General features: G+C 42.9%; 3 protein-coding genes and 1 long non-coding RNA gene across 5 annotated transcripts; 2 read left to right on the top strand and 2 right to left on the bottom strand.

Moving 5' to 3' along the window:
• Window positions 1-468: 468 nt before the first annotated feature.
• Window positions 469-3401, bottom strand: LOC119286287 (putative disease resistance protein RGA1). The gene is made up of 2 exons (XM_037565662.1): window positions 1853-3401; window positions 469-1699 (listed from the first exon to the last, which is right to left on the bottom strand). Exons 1-2 carry the CDS (start codon window positions 3399-3401, stop codon window positions 486-488), a joined length of 2763 nt encoding a protein of 920 aa, XP_037421559.1. The 3' UTR covers window positions 469-485.
• Window positions 1593-10146, top strand: LOC119286286. The gene is made up of 6 exons (XM_037565661.1): window positions 1593-5004; window positions 5331-5780; window positions 5885-6277; window positions 6375-6407; window positions 9697-9765; window positions 9869-10146. Exons 2-6 carry the CDS (start codon window positions 5331-5333, stop codon window positions 9959-9961), a joined length of 1038 nt encoding a protein of 345 aa, XP_037421558.1. The 5' UTR covers window positions 1593-5004; the 3' UTR covers window positions 9962-10146.
• Window positions 10147-10231: 85 nt separating this feature from the next.
• LOC119286288 lies at window positions 10232-10940 on the top strand. 2 transcript variants are annotated; one of them, XR_005140353.1, is made up of 2 exons: window positions 10232-10307; window positions 10676-10940. It is a non-coding gene; the product is annotated as an uncharacterized LOC119286288 (long non-coding RNA). The 2 variants fall into 2 exon arrangements; XR_005140352.1 differs by having other exon boundaries at window positions 10724-10940.
• Window positions 10941-13249: 2309 nt separating this feature from the next.
• On the bottom strand, window positions 13250-16140 carry LOC119286289. The gene is made up of 2 exons (XM_037565663.1): window positions 15480-16140; window positions 13250-13618 (listed from the first exon to the last, which is right to left on the bottom strand). The coding sequence occupies exons 1-2, from the start codon at window positions 15663-15665 to the stop codon at window positions 13502-13504; spliced, it is 303 nt and encodes a 100-aa protein (XP_037421560.1). The 5' UTR covers window positions 15666-16140; the 3' UTR covers window positions 13250-13501.
• Window positions 16141-16613: the final 473 nt, after the last annotated feature.

The following is a 16613-nucleotide window of genomic DNA, read 5'->3' on the forward strand; positions in this document are numbered from 1 at the left end:
AATTTATTCAATGATCTTCCTCACTTGCCTGAGATGTAACTACTATGCATGTTGACCATAATCAATAAGCATGGTTTACTCGACAGGAACCATCAACAGGAGATTAATTGAAATCACTTGAAAATTAATTGCAGATTGTAGACGAAACTGAAGCTAGCAGGATAAAACGCGATTGTCTGTTAAATGAAACGTGGGATCATGGAACATAATGGTTATGATATAACATCCGGTAGTTCAATACATAAATTTATTAGAACTTGCTCGAAACTGTAGAGCAAACAAGTACTTGGTTCGAAAAGGCACAATAGAAAAATACACTGATAAATTGGTTCCTGGTGCAGGGATGTATTCCAATGATGCTCTTCCATTGTCGATGGCAAGGAAGGCAGTCCAACATCATGAGGCAACATTTAAAGCTTTTCATCTGTCTTGACATCTGCCCTTTTCTGGCGAATATTTCTCTGCAATCAGATTGTTGACAAATGTCAGGAACAAAACATGGAAATATTTTTTTTACACACCATAAAGGAAAAATGAGACAAAACAAGTTTCTTCACCATGGATTTGTCAGCAACTTTCCGTTTCTGGGATGCAGGTTTTTGACAATAGACAGGCCTAGTCATAGAGGGACGGATATACTCTTTATCGATGTTGGGACAGTTCTTGATGGCCAAAGATTCCAATTTCTTTAATAAATATGGAAGGTCTTCGGGTTCCTTCAGGTTGTCACAATTGGTTATGGACAGCCTGCGAAGCTTGGGAAATACCTGGGTGTCTCTGCTTGGCAAGGACCATTCCTCTAAATTACAGAGGTCTTCAAGCAAGAGCTCATGCAGCTGTGGAAATCCAGATGGGATGTCTTGGCCATATATCTCTTTCTCGATTCGCCGCAGAGATCTCATCTGCCTTATATACAAGACCTTGAGGTATGGTAGAATGCCAAAAGGTGGAAGGTCCTCCCAGCCACTGCAATTCGAGAGCTCGATGCACTTCAGATTTAGCTCCTGGGCCTGGGCCCCCTTCAGCCAGTTTGGGGGTTTGATGCCTGTGTAGCCATTTATTATGAGCTTGCTAAGATTGCAATGTGGCTGAAGTCCTTCCAGCACTTCATAGTGTGCAGTCATCATGGACTTAGTTCTCTCCTTGCTCCCAATGTTCCAGCACAGATCTAATGTTCCGATATACTCCTTTTTGCATAGCTTTGCTTTCAAAGCCTCATTCTTGTTCTCTACTATCTCAAGACCTTTGATGCAAAGATTACCATGGACCTGGTCCATATTTTCCAGTTGACTAATGCCAAATTTATCATTATTGCCAACCTCAATGGTATTGATTTCTTGCAGGGAAGTCAACCTCCCAATATCAGCAATTGTGCATACTGCTTCCGGTTCTGTTTCCAGGAACTGCAGGCTGATTAATTGGTTGAAATTCTCCGGTATTGACAACTTGTTGCCACAGAACCTTGCGATCAATGTCTGCAGCTGATATAACTTGCATATAGATTCTGGAAGAGACGCATTTCCATCATTGTCCTCAACATGGATCTCAAGGTAACGGAGGTGCTTCAGTTCGGGAAGATCTGCTAGGAGAGGTTCGGAGACCATCAGCACGCGCAGGCACTTCATCCTTGTAAGAAGTTTTTGAAGGGTCTTGGTCTGAATCAAGTCCAACTTCTTTGAGCCAGAGGATATCTGACCGACTACCACAAGACTGCGCAGATTAGTAATTTGACGCAGTCTTCTAGAGGCCCTTGCCAGATCATTGATATCAAGGTAAACATGGCCGGCCCTCTCTGGGATATCTATTGGTCCATCATCAAATTCGCTTCTTTTTTCGATCCGGAAGTACTCACCAGAAGATAAGAATTCAGCAAGTTCATCCAATGGTTCAGGTATGATGTATGTTCCTGGTGCCTCATTATTTTCCTTGAAGAAGGATCTCTTCAGCAACTGAGTAAAAATACTTTTCCCTATATCTTTCATTCTTTGCACTCCAGCTCCAGGGCCATCAAGATATCCAAGAGCCATCCATACACGGATAACTTCTTCTTTTTGAAAGGCATACCCTTTTGGGAAGAGAGAACAAGAAACAAAACATTCCTTGAGGTCTCTTGGCAGCTGTTCATGGCTTAATCTCAGTGTGGCCATGATGCCACACTTCTCTGCTCCCATTTGACACATTTTCCTTTTCGAAATACCCCTCCAGTGGGTCTCCTTGAAGTCTGACCGTAACGCCTGACAAAATGTCTCCGCTGCCTGTGGCAAGCCATTTAGCCTTTTGGCTATGTTTTTGCCTATGGATAAGAGTTCTGGATAATCTTCCGGGTCTTTGTTATGAAATGCAAGTTCTTTGAACAGTGGCCAATAATGTTTGAACTCTAAGCCGTGAACATGAATTAGCCCTTCTGTACTCATTCCTTCTCCTATGCTCGGGTCTCGAGTAGTGACTATGACTTTGCTTCCTTCACGTGCTTGGCTAAATGGCATATTGAACGCATCCAGTATGTTTCTTGACAAATCCCAATCCCATATGTCATCCAGGACTATGAGAAATCTCTTATCTTTCAAAACATCTGCCAGCATACTCTTGATAGTGCCCTTGTCGGGCGCAGGATGGCGATAAAGCAGTAATTTTTTAGAAGCAGCATTGGTTGCATCAATCAACACCCTTGTGATGCTGGCTCTATGTGATACACAGATCCAGGCCTTCACCCCAAAACAGTCTGTTCTGTTATCATTGTAAGCTTCCCGGACGAGAGCTGTCTTCCCAACACCACCCATTCCGACAACAGAAATATGTGAGATTTTCTCCTTACATTGTTCAAGCTCAAGTAATAAGGTCATGAGATCATTTGCTTCTTTCTGCCGACCAACCAGCTTTGGTTGTGTGTCGGATGCAGTGGTCTCCCGCCAGTCAGGAGCTTGATCAGGCACCAATCCTTGTGTAGCATCTTGCCCACGCAAGAACCACAAGCTTCTCATCTCCGCAGAAACGTTGTCAAGCTTTTTAATGACTTTCGTCAAATTATCAGCGTCATTTTTGTCTTGGGAAATGGAATCAGAAGCATCTTTTCTAGGAGAAAATATATGCTTGTGTTCAGTCGTTACCTGGTGCTTCAACATTGCATACTTGATGGAATCAAGAACATCTTCTGCTGTGAAAACCGCATCTCTGAGTCTCTGGATCCACGATTGCAATTTGGAATCATCAACTTCCCTTTCCCTGGCCCGGCTGATTGCTTCTGAAATCTGCTCAAGGCGCCACTTGAGCTTTTCGGTGTTGGTCACGAAATTCTTCTGGTCCTTGTACCGGTCCTTTGCATACTGTATCACAGGGTCGGCGAGCTTGGAAAGGCAGACAGACACGAACCATCCAGCCACAGCGAGCTTGACCATCACCATGGCAGATCAAAATTTCTGGATCTCAGGGGGTCCAGGAAGAGGATGATTAAACCTTCCAGGACTCCACAGCTCAGTTGGCAGCTTATGTTGATTGATCAATGGTGTATGCTTAACTGGCTATGTGTTTATCTCAATTCTTTAATGCGGCTCGATGCCTCGACTGTCTGTTCCTATTCTATTATCATTATACTTTGAACATAAGATCTGATCCAGGGCCGGTGGGTCTGAGCTGATGATCAGCTGGTCAATCAAGTTAGTTAGGAGGGCAAAAGAATAACACAGGAATTCAGTGCCATCTTATCTGAACCTTCTTCCCCCATGTGTAGAAGATACAATGTCCGACGGACTCACATGCATCTGTGCTGCCGTTCATATTGGGTTAACCATGATCCTTGATGTGCCTGCTGCAGTGTGCTGGTAGTCAACTGGGTGGTTCAGATATCCTAAACTATAGGATACATTAATAAGCAGTGAGCCTTTCACATGCTGTTGGTTTGGCTTGAGTTTGAGGATGAACTGGTATTTCATATATGTATATATAGATCTTTTCTTTTTTTGAGAATCTTCATATATAGATCCGGTGAAGTCAGTTGCTTGTAGCTGTCCTATGTGGGCTGAAAGGTTAATGGCCCTTCCAGTTAGTTCAACAGTCTCTGTTCAGAAGCAGCAACTATTGTCATGAGAAATTAAGCGAAGGATCAGCGCTTGTTTTGTGTCATCACAAAATCAATGTGGTTTGGTGGCGCACGAGGCATATATTTTTGTTGGGGACAAGTACAGATTATCGGTTCATGGAGCATTTTACACCGTTCTGAATGACGATGAGGTTGTTAGAGCGGCGACTTTAGAGTTCAGATCATCTTACCTCTAGTATTTTATTTTACAAAATTAATGTATGCTATGTTAGTGGCAGGCTGAGTCTGAATCATTGGCTTGTACTAACAGTTACTCCCTCCGTCTCACAATATAACAATATAAGGTCATTTTTCAAGCTATTTGATAGCTTCAAAAATGATCTTATATTGTGGGACGGAGGGAGAAATAGATTTGTGACAAAGACAATTATGCCAAAGAACATGGTGACAGGGCGCCATGCTGGGTTATTATGTGATCTTTTTTAGGGGAAGAAAGGATTATTATGTGATTTTTTTAGGGGAAGAAAGGATTATTATGTGATGATGTGGCAGCACCTTGGTTTTTCTTTTTCTTTCTTTTGAGCAAAATGTGGCGGCACCTTGGTGTCTGACGCGACGGTACTTTTGGGCCAGGAATATTTATTTACGGTATAGTTATGCAACCCATTAGAGGCCCATCCTTAATAAAATGGGCCACGCCATTTAGGTCCCAAGTCGCCGGTTTCCTTCTTCTCAAAAATAGACTCCACCACCCAAATCAGTACCTGACCCTCCTCACCGATACTGCAGATTAATCTGGGTTTGCCGCCGGGCGCCACAACTTTGTGTTGGCGCTCCAAATTGGTTCCTTGGACTGAAACGAGATCGAGCCCCGCCGCACCTGCACCTGCACCGTCTACCACATTGACTGCGGCGTCGCCGATCGAGACGCGGCTGTTCGTCCTTGTCGTTCCAGACAGCACAGCGAGGTACAACCTGTCTGTCCATTATGCGATCCATCTGAACATGAATTGATTGTTCACTTGGGGTTAATGTGGTGCTTGACAGGAGTTGGTCGTCTCTATAGGCCGGCTCTGGAGTTAGTTAAGCAGACTCTCGACGCCACAATTTCTACAACTTAACAAATTTTGGTAGAATCTAAATCTGAACTTTGTAGTAAATGTTCAATGTAGTCATTTGTGCTTTTTTCTAATCATGATTTCACTATTTATTCTCTAGAGTATAAACCCGAGCAATGATTTTTTGTGCTGTTTTGTGTTAATAATTTTTTTAATTTCCCTTCCGTTGATCATAGATGGAGAAGGAAATCCTGGATCCAAGTTTTCATACAGTCCAAACATTCATGTATGGTCATGCCGAGGTCCGGGATATCCCCTCGGAATATCGTTGGCAAGAAGACAAGGAGGAGATGAAGGCGGATGAATACCATGGATTAAGTTACAATAGAGTGTTGGCCAAATTCTTATCAGCCAAGGAACAAAATTACATGGCATCTACTTCGGCTACGATTGTTGGGGAGACAATGGATTTGGTGAAGCCACTGTGCACCAAGGATGATGTTTTTCGCGTTCGTTTGGAGATGCACCGTGCAAAGGAGTCTTACACTAAAGAAGAGACCCTCTTCAAGAGCGAGGCCAGGCAGGACGAGCTTCTTAATGACCCCAATCTCACCAAATCATACTGCTACAATGCCATGAGCAATGATGGCCTCTCTGCGACTTCCTATGCACACTTCTTCCACAAGGTACATATCTCCCACAGTACAAAATTTGCTGCATGTAATAGTTTTGTGAAGTGCACCGCAATTCAAGCCTTGGCCATGCATGTTTGTCTTTGCTTTATCGACAGGATCCCTCTCCACGCATCGACTACTTTAAACCTACCACCTTAGAAGGTGATATTGAGTACATAATTTTTTTGGACAAACTGGTGGAGTTAACAAGATATAGAGAAACCAGAGATATGGTGTTCGCTAGGGCTATTGCCCTTGCAAGGAGTGGTTTCAGAAAAATGCTCCTTTTCCAAATTAAGATAGCCGTCGATCAGTGTTTAGAACTGATGCTCCGTGGAGAGAAGATGTGGCAGAGAAAACAGCTGTATTATCACATAGTGCAGGAAACTGTTTTGAAAAACAAGAAGCGTGAAGATGTTATCCAGGAGGGACAAGTTCAGCTTTTCTATGATCTTATCGAGTTCGCCCGCCTAGATGTGGATGACTATAAAGATATGGTAGAAGAAACGGTAAAATATTCACTCGTATAATCAGCCCGCTTTGATTTTTATTTTTTTATTTTTTTGCACACAGCATTGCTTAACGCCTGAGTTAATTGTTTTTCAGCTTGACCATCTCGTTGAGGTATCTCATGACAAGGTAGCATCTAAATTTTTCATGTAATTATTGGTTTATCTTTTTTTCAATTAGTGAGGGGCTAATAACCATTTGTCAAGCAAGTTTTACTGAGATTAGAATTATGGATGCCACTGATTCGTTGTCTGTGCACTCCGGAAACGATTCCTTTGGTGCCATCCCTATTTTTTGAGAGTTGTCAAACCATTTGAGTTATTCACAAAATTTAGAGTATAACATTTTTTTTTGACCCGGGCTAATCCTCTTTTCATTAAAATATAACGGAAATACAGCCAGTTCCGAGTTCAAACAAGGGAAAGGGAAAAAGCGAGATCAAGCACTTCAGGGAAACCCGCTGTGAGCGCTCGCAATCAAAACGCCCACTACGAGGCGAAAACGCACCATCAACACGCCGCTAACCAAACTAAAGTTCTGATCACATTACAATCCCGCACCAAAGCATCATAGCTATGCAGAATATAAGAAACAAAGCTCCACAAAAACGCTCTCCAAAGTCTTGGCGTCTCGACCCATGCATCTCCAAAAGGTTTTCCAAAAGTGACTTAGCATCCCAGCAGCTGATCACTCCACGGCATCGCCCGCATGTGCAGTCGCACAGATTCTCATCATCCCTTTAGCATTCTCCTTCAGAATCATCGCACCACGCTCCAGCTCCACTCGCCTTTCGCCCTTCAGGAGACCTGCCCAATAAGATAAGTGCATACAAGCGTTGAAGACAATCTCGAAAGGAGACGGCATTTTCTTGAATTCAAAGGTAGCCTGGTTTCTACGATTCCAAATGGCCCAACATATAGCCGCCAGCCCCATAGTGAAGCACCATTCCCCTTGGGGAAGAAAAGCATAGCACCAAGAATAAAATTGACATAGATTATTGGGACATAAATCAGTCCCAAACATCGCCCCAACCGTGCGCCAGGCAACCCTTGCCACTGGGCAAAGAAAGAACAGATGTAAATAGGTTTCTCTGCAAACACAGAAAGAACACCTGGGATTGCCGGCCATCCCTAGTCAGAACGGCATCCTGGAAGAGTTGCCAAAGGAAAATCTGGATTTTGGTACGTAATCTAGCCCTCCAAATCTATCTACAGTCACAACCAGTAAGATCTTTCTCCAGGTAAGAATACATGGATTTAGTGGTATATTTGCCGTTGGGCCCAGCACCCCACACAATCTTATCTGGACCAGCCGAGGCGTCAATTCCATCAATAATTTTCTTAACCTCACTAAACTGACAGCTCAGGTCTGCATTCAGTCTGCGTCTGAATATATCTCCACTAGCACGGTTTGATAAATTGAGCAATAGTATCGTCCTGATAATTAGCGATACTGAACAGGGTCGGATAAGTGACACCCAAAGGCTGGTGAGTGCCAATGGGATCATGCCACAACCTGGCAACATTGCCATTATTGACAATCACCTTCCTTCCAGCCATATACATCTCTTTTACTTTAAGTAGTGCTTTCCATACAGGGGAATCATGAAATTTCGCTTTCACAGCAGCTAGTGAATTGTTCTTAAGGTATTTTGCCCTTACCACATCTTGCCACAGCCCCTCTCCTGTATCTAACTTCCACCACCATTTTGCTAATAGTGAGATATTCTGTTTGTGAAGATCTTTCACCCCCAGCCCACCCTTATTCTTAGATCGGCACACCCTGGTCCATTTAACCAGATAATAACGCTTTTTACCTCTCCCTCCACACCAGAAAAACTTACGACGATATTTATCGAGTCTCTCGATAAATGTCTTAGAAAGTAGGAACATTGACATATAATAATAAGCAATGCTCGAGAGGGATGAATTCAACAAAGTTAATCTCCCACCAGACGAGGCAGAATTACCAATCCATGAATCACAACATTTAAGATATCGAGCTGCTATATACTCCCAGTCAGAATTTCTCAAGGAAGCTAGCTAACCGGTACGCCCAGATATTTCATAGGAAAATGCCCTATTTGACACACACACACAGCACTTCACTTTTAAGAAAATTGATTTTCAAGCCAGACATAAGTTCAAACAAGTTAGCAGAAGTTTGAGATTAACAGCTTTATCTATATCATTCTCAATGCAAAGAACAGTATCATCTGCGTACTGCAAGACAGCAACTCCATTTGGAATGAGGTCTGCTGCCAGCCCTTTAAACAAATTATTTTTCTGGGCATTGAAAATCATTTTCGAAAGGCATTCAGCCGCTAGATTAAAGAGAAAGGGAGATATGGAATCTCCTTGCCTCACCCCCTTACTACTCTGGAAATAGGGGCCTACAGTGTTATTGATCTTGACACTAATAGTGCCATTTCATTTAGAGTATAACATGGATGCTGTAAATGAAATATATGTTCAGCGAAGTTAGTGATATGGCAAAACCTAGGCTTGCTCTGATTAAAAAGGGAAAAAGCATTCTGTTTGGAGGGAGAAGCTGCATAAGGATATTCTGTTTTCTGCTGAAATGAGTAGTTTGATACAATGTAGTCAAAGCTCCCATTGGTCAGATGCAAAGTGGTTATAAGTTAACCTGATCATTTGAAAACCCCTTGGTATCCTAGTACTCACCCCTTTGCGCTGGAGGTTGACTAGCTTTTGAGTGGCTCATAGAGATGTGTGAATTACCACACAGCAAAACTGTCAAAAAAAAATCCCAATTCCTTCTGTGCAGGAATTCTTCCATGATCTTCATGCCTGTGACAAATTTACTGAGCTTTAGAATCTTTCACTCAAATTTCTGGCACTATGACACACAGAGGAATCGCTTGATTTGTTTGTCAAGCTTTTTAGACCATATCATAGGAATTTCATTCAATTCGCACCAGCACCAGCATTCAATGGCTTTTTATTTCTAAATTCTCATTAAATATTTATTGTATGTTTATTTTTCTAAATACTTATATACCCCGCCATATCCCCGAATGGCAGTTTTTTGAAAATGCCGTATCCCGCGTCCCCGTCTTCTTAGCTCACAACTACTTCTGCATTTGTCAAAAAAGCCAAATTTAAAGTTAGGGCTATGTCTGTCCACTTTCAACCTTGTGAGGGGCCAAAAATGTATTTTTTGGTGAAACTTGAGCTTCCATTCTGAGAAATAACTCTATAATTTAGCGAAGCAAGCCTGCTAACATCAAATGTTGTATCACAAGTTAGCTTGAACGCACAATCTGAAATTCAATACATAACTGTGCAATCTATCTATTTTTAAAATTTTCTCCTTGTCTTTATATTGTACTAGTGCATTTGTGATTTGCAAATACACTAATTCCATCTTTTTTTCTGCATGATATCACATCACACAGTTGCCTTCGAAGGAAAGCGTTAAGAATGGTGCTTACAAAAAGATGATCTGTGAGGAGCTCAATAAGCTGGTAACCAAGTTTGATTTTGTGAAGTCTCACAGTTACCATTTTCAAGTGATTAGGGTCTCTTAGCATTAAAGTTTATCTTTCTTCTCTCTTTTTCCCCTCTCAGTTCCCAAGACGTACTCGGCTTTATATGCATTTTCTCAAGATGAAGATAGAGGCCGCCTTGTATCTGGCTCGGACGACGTCCCTTGAGTGCTAGTCCGGTGTGTGTGGTCTTCGCTGGTTTCCCTTAATTAACCGATGCATGTATGGTTTTTGGGTCCAGTTTCCCTTATTAACCGGACCAACTCTCTTCTTCTATATGCAAATGCGGGAGCTCCCCGCCCTCTGATGAGGTTTCGTCAAAAAAGATAGAGGCCGCCGAAAAACATGGCGTGATAAGCAAGGCAAACTTCTGAGCTGTATAATCAATTATGTTTGTTTTGCTCCAGATTGTTTGCTAAAAAGACATTCTGTTTGTCCAATTTGCAGGGAACTTGTGAAGCTCTTGGTAAAAGGAGATTCTGTATTGCACCATAAACTTCCACATTTCCACATTTGAGAGGGTATATTCTACACATCCTTTCTCTCGGAATATATCATCATTTCACTAAAACGTTGGGTTGCTTGTCTTGCTGCTGTTTGTTTCTAGTATTCACTATGTAGTACCGACATCTTTGTTGAACTACATAGTCGGGTTTTTGTCCAGTTGGAATTATCTACTTAATTCTAATCCAGACGTTCACTCTTTAAGTAATTGTGCACGAGACCATGTTTGTCACATTTTGCTTTCCTCCAATATTATGTTATATATATGCTGACTGCTTATGTGTTTACTATGTTATGTGTGTATTGGTTTTGTTATCGGAAAGGTGCGATTAATCAGCAATTTATACCTTGTTTGTGTGTAATAGTTTGTTTTTCTTTGGCTTAGGAAGCAAGAAGTTATAGCTAATTGGATGCATTATCTACTATTGCACAGAAAAACGCATCGTGATGGTGCTTATACGATAAAGGATTACGTGAAAGGGGGATAAAGAGGTCGACAGGATGAATCCATGCTTTGCTGTGTGAGGAACAAGGGTTGGAACATTTGAATATATGGGTTTAAGCTAGTGTTTGAACTTTGTACTAAACCTGTACTAAAGGTCGACAGGCCATTTTAAGTACCGTAATTATTGGCCTACCATCGTTACAAATTGTGCTGGCCATTATATTACTCCTACTTGATGGAATAATCGATACTACCTCCGATCCAAATTAATTGAAGCTGCTTTAGTATAACTTTGTACTAAACCTGTACTAAAGCAACGCCAATTAATATGGATCAGAGGGAGTATATGTTGGCTTTCAGTTGACTATCCACCCGCAGCTTCCATCTCACAACATCATTTTTTAGTGATTTACAAATATTGATAGTCATTTGGCAAAACTGCCAACTTGGAGCATAGCTCGATTATTTCTCGAACAAATGGAAGTTTCAAGACCCCAATCTAGAAATAGTGTATGCACACGAGTAAGAGCAATTGGAACTTTGGAAGCACATTGACGACATAGTCCAAAGCATCGTGAAAACCCCTGTGATATCTTTCTGTGTAACTCAAAAGTTGAATAGGTGCTATTGAGTCATTCGTTGCAAGACTTGGAGCATGTAGCTCTATCATGTCCAGGTAAGCGTACTGCTTATGCATAAACTTGGAGAAGTGCACCGTTCTTTGCTTATCCACTCGATGCGCTTGAACCCTGCTTGAACTCTGCAGAAGATCACAACATAGCAACATGTGCTGCAAATCCCTTACATTGGCTGACGCTGTAAATAGCAACACCAATAGTGGAAAACTCTCGCAACAAAAAGAAGAAGCGGTAGTGGGAAACAAAATGCACTGAAAACAGAGTTTGGCCACATTATGTAGCACATAAGTTGGGGCATGCTATAATATAAATGCACTAAAAACAGCCTCTCTCTTCTTTCACCCAGCGGATTCAATATATTGTTCCTTGTTCGCTCGTCTCTACATATTTCACAGGTATGGATTTCTTCTTTGCAAATTCAAGTACTCACTTTGATCCAATTAATTGGCGCAGCTCTAGTACAACTTTGTGCTAGAGCTGCGTCAATTAATTTGGATCGGAGGGAGTAGTATAATTTTACCCTTTTTGGAAGCACGCCCATCATCACACAACAACGAACATTTGCACAATAAACCACACACCAAATCTGCATACACTGTAAGAATTTTCAGAACATCTTCCTCCGGATAGATTGGAGCAAGATGCATTAGAGCATCAAATCGGTAAACCATTTCTTCAGGCACTAAAAGCATTTCCCTTATCGCTAGGCATCTGTTAAATACTCTTGCTGCCTGTCAGCCCTCCAGGATAAAAACGAAACTGCATAATCGTTTGTGCTCATTGCGAAATCTATAGGCCTACCCTCATTTTCCATCATCTCACCACAGTACTCGCTTGAAACAAGACTCCCAGCCGGTTCGCAAGTGAGACAAATCCATGGCACCAAAAACTAGATGTGATATTGATGGTCATCGCTGCATCAACATGATTCAGATGGACCAAGTTGCCACCAATACCCCGTTGGCATAATCAGCCACATCAGCTGATAGCATCTGCTTTGTCAGTCTCAAGGATGCAGGAGCCTCTCGATCGTAATCGGTATCACTTTCTGTATCCATGTCGAAATCCACTTCAACCTTTGAGCCGCTTGGCTTCACGCAAACCTTCCTCAGAGGATACTGGTCGATCCAATTTGCATGACAAAAACACACAGCTCCTTCAATTAGACATGCCAAGGACATCGAATAAGAAGAGGAAGAAGAAGAATCCCGGACCTCCTGTATTCCTTCCATGTCCTTGGCATGTCTAACCCCAAAATCCCCACATATCCCAAAACACCGTTTGGTTCTAGTGTATTTGACATGTTTCATCCTCATATTTCCCCACAAATCCCCAAACTCTAGTGCATTTTTCTCAATACCCAATACATCACCCCTACCTAGTGGATTGCGGATAAATGGGAATTTGAAGGGATTAGGTGAAGGTTACGGTTTCACCCAATCCCTGTGAGGATTATCCCCACCAATCCCTTCAAAAACCCTAGTACCAAACAAGGCCTCAGCTATTGCAAGTAATACTACTGTATTCGACAACTTTATTAAGACAAGCAACATGTATGGTCTATGCATTTCAGAGACAGTCAGGCAGCGATGCAGACGTCGTTAGCCAGATGATACATTTATTCAGCAATGGTATGTAAGATATTACTATGGCAAGCATACACTTCAGAAAAGCAACTACTCTCGGCTCACAAGGTTTGCAACAGCTCTCGATTCACAAGGTGGCATCCCATGTACCACAGCAACCAACAAGACAACTCAAAAGAAAAGCTAATTTTGCATCACCAAAAGAAGTTACAGAATCATCTTCCATTACACCAAATTGCTAGATCCCATACACCACCAAAGGGCTATACTTGTATCGGCGCATCTGGACATCAACGAAGTGGAAACAATGATTAAATAATAAAAACATGCAAATTCAGTTCCAAATCCATACACCAGGCTCCCAGCATATACGACACAAGGTTCATACGTAAACAATTTGGCACATTTAGTCCAAACATATAACCCCCATGTTACAACTGCCGCCGCATTACACACAAGATGCAACCAAAACAGATACAGTGCAAATTATCCCCATTCGGGCGCTCCAATTACACGAGTATCAAACGGGTGATGAAGGTTCGTCACCGGGCCTTCTCGGAGTCAGATTTTGCCGGTGATGCAACAAGGGTCCTCCAAAGGTACCGCCCGCTTGCCATGTCCACCATCGTCCAGAATCCTGTCTTCGCGGCAGATGCAACCTACATTTGGGTTCAAGTAGCCCTTCAGTCTTAGGTTCTCATTACGAAAGCAGTAAGCACATTTCTTGCAAATTTGTACACTGGAAAACTGTTGCCTAATCTTCTTCTTAAGTAATGAAACTTACCAACCCTCCATCAATGGTAACCCAATACACGTTAGCAAAGTTAATATGCATACATCAACTGTTCGAATACTTAACTTCACATAATATTTCTGCATATAGTTCAAGATAAACATATACTTCCTCTGTCCCAAAATTAGTGTCGTGGTTTTAGTTCAAATTCCTCCATCCCAAATTACTTGTCTTAGATTTGTCTAGATACGGATGTATCTAACACTAAAACGTGTCTAGATACATCCGTATCTAGACAAATCTAAGACAATTAATTTGGGACGGAGGGAGTACTATAGGTTTTGGATGCTACTCCCTCTGTATCAAAATTTAAAACTTTTTTTGGCCTAGATTTAATCAAAAAATGTCTTATATTTTGATATGGAGGGAATACATCCGAAGAGAGTAAACATTCACACACTAATTTTATACCACGTTATGAGAGCAACAGAGCATTTGGGTGTGGCTACAACCTTGTCCAGACGATGAAAAATTCAAATGAGGACTCTTCAGTGCAATGACAAATAGGTATCCACCACTATGAACAGGACTGTCAGAATTTGCACAAATTTGTAGGCTATAGCATATAGTTCCAGATAGGTGTATCTAGTACTCCCTCCGTCCATCCATTTCTATCCATTTCCGTGACAAGTAATTCGGGAAAGAGGGAGTATGAGTTTGGATGCTACATCACAGATATTTTAGACCGGTTGATGCAAGAGAAACAGAAGATCTTAGTGCGGCCTTAACCTTCAAATGCTGTGGTCTCGGACTGGTGAAAATTTCAAAGTTTCCAAAGCTTGGTTAATTACCAAAAGGGTATCCATCCACTTACTGTTTTCTCCGTTTAGCAGAATCAGCACACATTCATGGCTAGCAGGTATCAATCTATGAGGTCACAAGTCACCACTGTCAACAAGGCAGGTACTCCTGTAGGTAACCGACAGTGATGCTAACTTATCTATGGCGTCTCTGAAGGATGCGCTAAGCCACTAACAGTTAGTCCGGGGGCATCAAGAAGTCAGCAAGTCTCAACCAGGAACAATGTGTCGACACTAGATCATTATGAATCCCCGTTGCAGTGCATGCATTTGGGGATCAAAAACAGAAGCATGTCATGGGTTAATTTGGATAGGAAAATCAGCAATTCATTAGGCGGCATAATCTTGTTGCTTGTAGCTGTATGTTATAAAGGCCTAGATAATCTTGGTTAATTACCGAAAGGGTACCCATCCTCTTACTGCTTTCTCCATTTAGGCAAAATTAGCACACATTCATGGCCAGCAGCTATCAATCTATGAAATCATCACACAAGTCACCACTGTCAACAAGGCAGGTACTCCTGTATGTAAACAATAGTGAGGCTAGCTTATCTATGGCGTCTCTGAACGATGTGCTAAGCCCCTGACAGTTAGTCTGGGAGCATCAAGACGTCAGCAATTCTCAACCAGGAATAATGTGTCGACACCAACTCAATATGAATCCCCATTGCGCGTCTACATGTTTCCCCTTTTTTACCTCGTGCCGTGCACGCATTTGGGAGTCAAAAACGGAAGCAGGTCCTCGTTAATTTGGGCACGAAAATCAGAACTTCATTAGCCGCACAATACACGGGAATAATCTCGCGGCTTGTAGTTGTACGCTACAAAGATCTAGATAATCATTCTAAATAACAACACGCACGGCCAAGAATTTGCAACAACGATTGCGCAAATGTGCGCTGATATTGGAAAAGGCAAGAGCAATACCTTGGAATGGAGCGGCGCGGGGTCCCTGGGAGACCCCGGCGACCCCTCGTCGTCCTCGTCGTTCGCCGCGACGGCGGCGGCGTCGTCGTCCTGGAACAGGTCCGGCTCGGCGTTGAGGCCCCGGAGGAGGAAGAAGCCGGCGATGGTGGCGGAGAGGAAGATGAGTATCACCCTCAGCGGGCACATCTTTGCCCCGAACAATCAACCGAGGATCGCACGGGAATCAAATCAAGCAAGGCTCCCCCTTTCGCCCCTCTCGTCGGCGTGGCGAGAATGGGAGGGGATTAAGGACGGCAGGAGGAGGAGGACGAGGAGGAAGAGTAGGTTGGTGGGCGGATGGATGGATGGATGTTGATTCTTCTTCCTTCCCAGACCTCTTCTTTGACTGGCACGCACCACCACCACCACCACCTAACGCCTGCGGCTTTTGGGCAATGGTGTTCTTTATTTATCCCTTTGATGAGATGGAGGAGCGGTAAACAACTCTGGCCTCGAGCGACGCGAGATTGGGTTTCTTTTATTGAGTTCGCGGGGAGAATCCCCTCCCTCCGCTCCTTGGATCCCGTAGGCGGCAGGAGGAAGACGAAGATGGAAGAAATTGTTTTTTTGTTTTTGTTTTGTGAGCATAAAAGAGGAGGAGAAATTCGCGGTGGGAGACGAGAGGAGGAGGATGAGGGCCCCTGTCCGCCCTGTTCAAAAGGAAACAACGCGGTTGGTTTGTGACGTAGAATTTTCCGGCCGGCGTGTCGGTATAGAAGCAGCGACAGTTGTTACGGCATTTGGGCGACCCGCAAATTTTCTCCCACTAGTCCACGAACATGAATGTGTAAAACGGTCATTCAACGTTGTCCGTATACATTTCAACATTAATGCGAACTAACCAAACGAAATTCGTTCGAACACGGCAAAATTCATTCAAGTTCGGATATAATTTACATAGAAGGTCGATTTTTGACCGCTTAACAACAAAAAAAACTACGAAAAAAATCTAAACCCTATACCGCACGGCCACCTTGTATGTGCGGTCCCTGCCCTACTGCACCGTCGTCGTTGGTGCCGTCTTTGTCATGGTCGACAGAATGGCGTCGGAGGGCCGCGGCTGCCTACCGCTCGCGGAGGAGCCGCTCCGCCTCC

Source organism: Triticum dicoccoides, chromosome 4A, assembly GCF_002162155.2.
Source record: "Triticum dicoccoides isolate Atlit2015 ecotype Zavitan chromosome 4A, WEW_v2.0, whole genome shotgun sequence".
In the NCBI taxonomy this organism is placed as follows: domain Eukaryota; kingdom Viridiplantae; phylum Streptophyta; class Magnoliopsida; order Poales; family Poaceae; genus Triticum; species Triticum dicoccoides.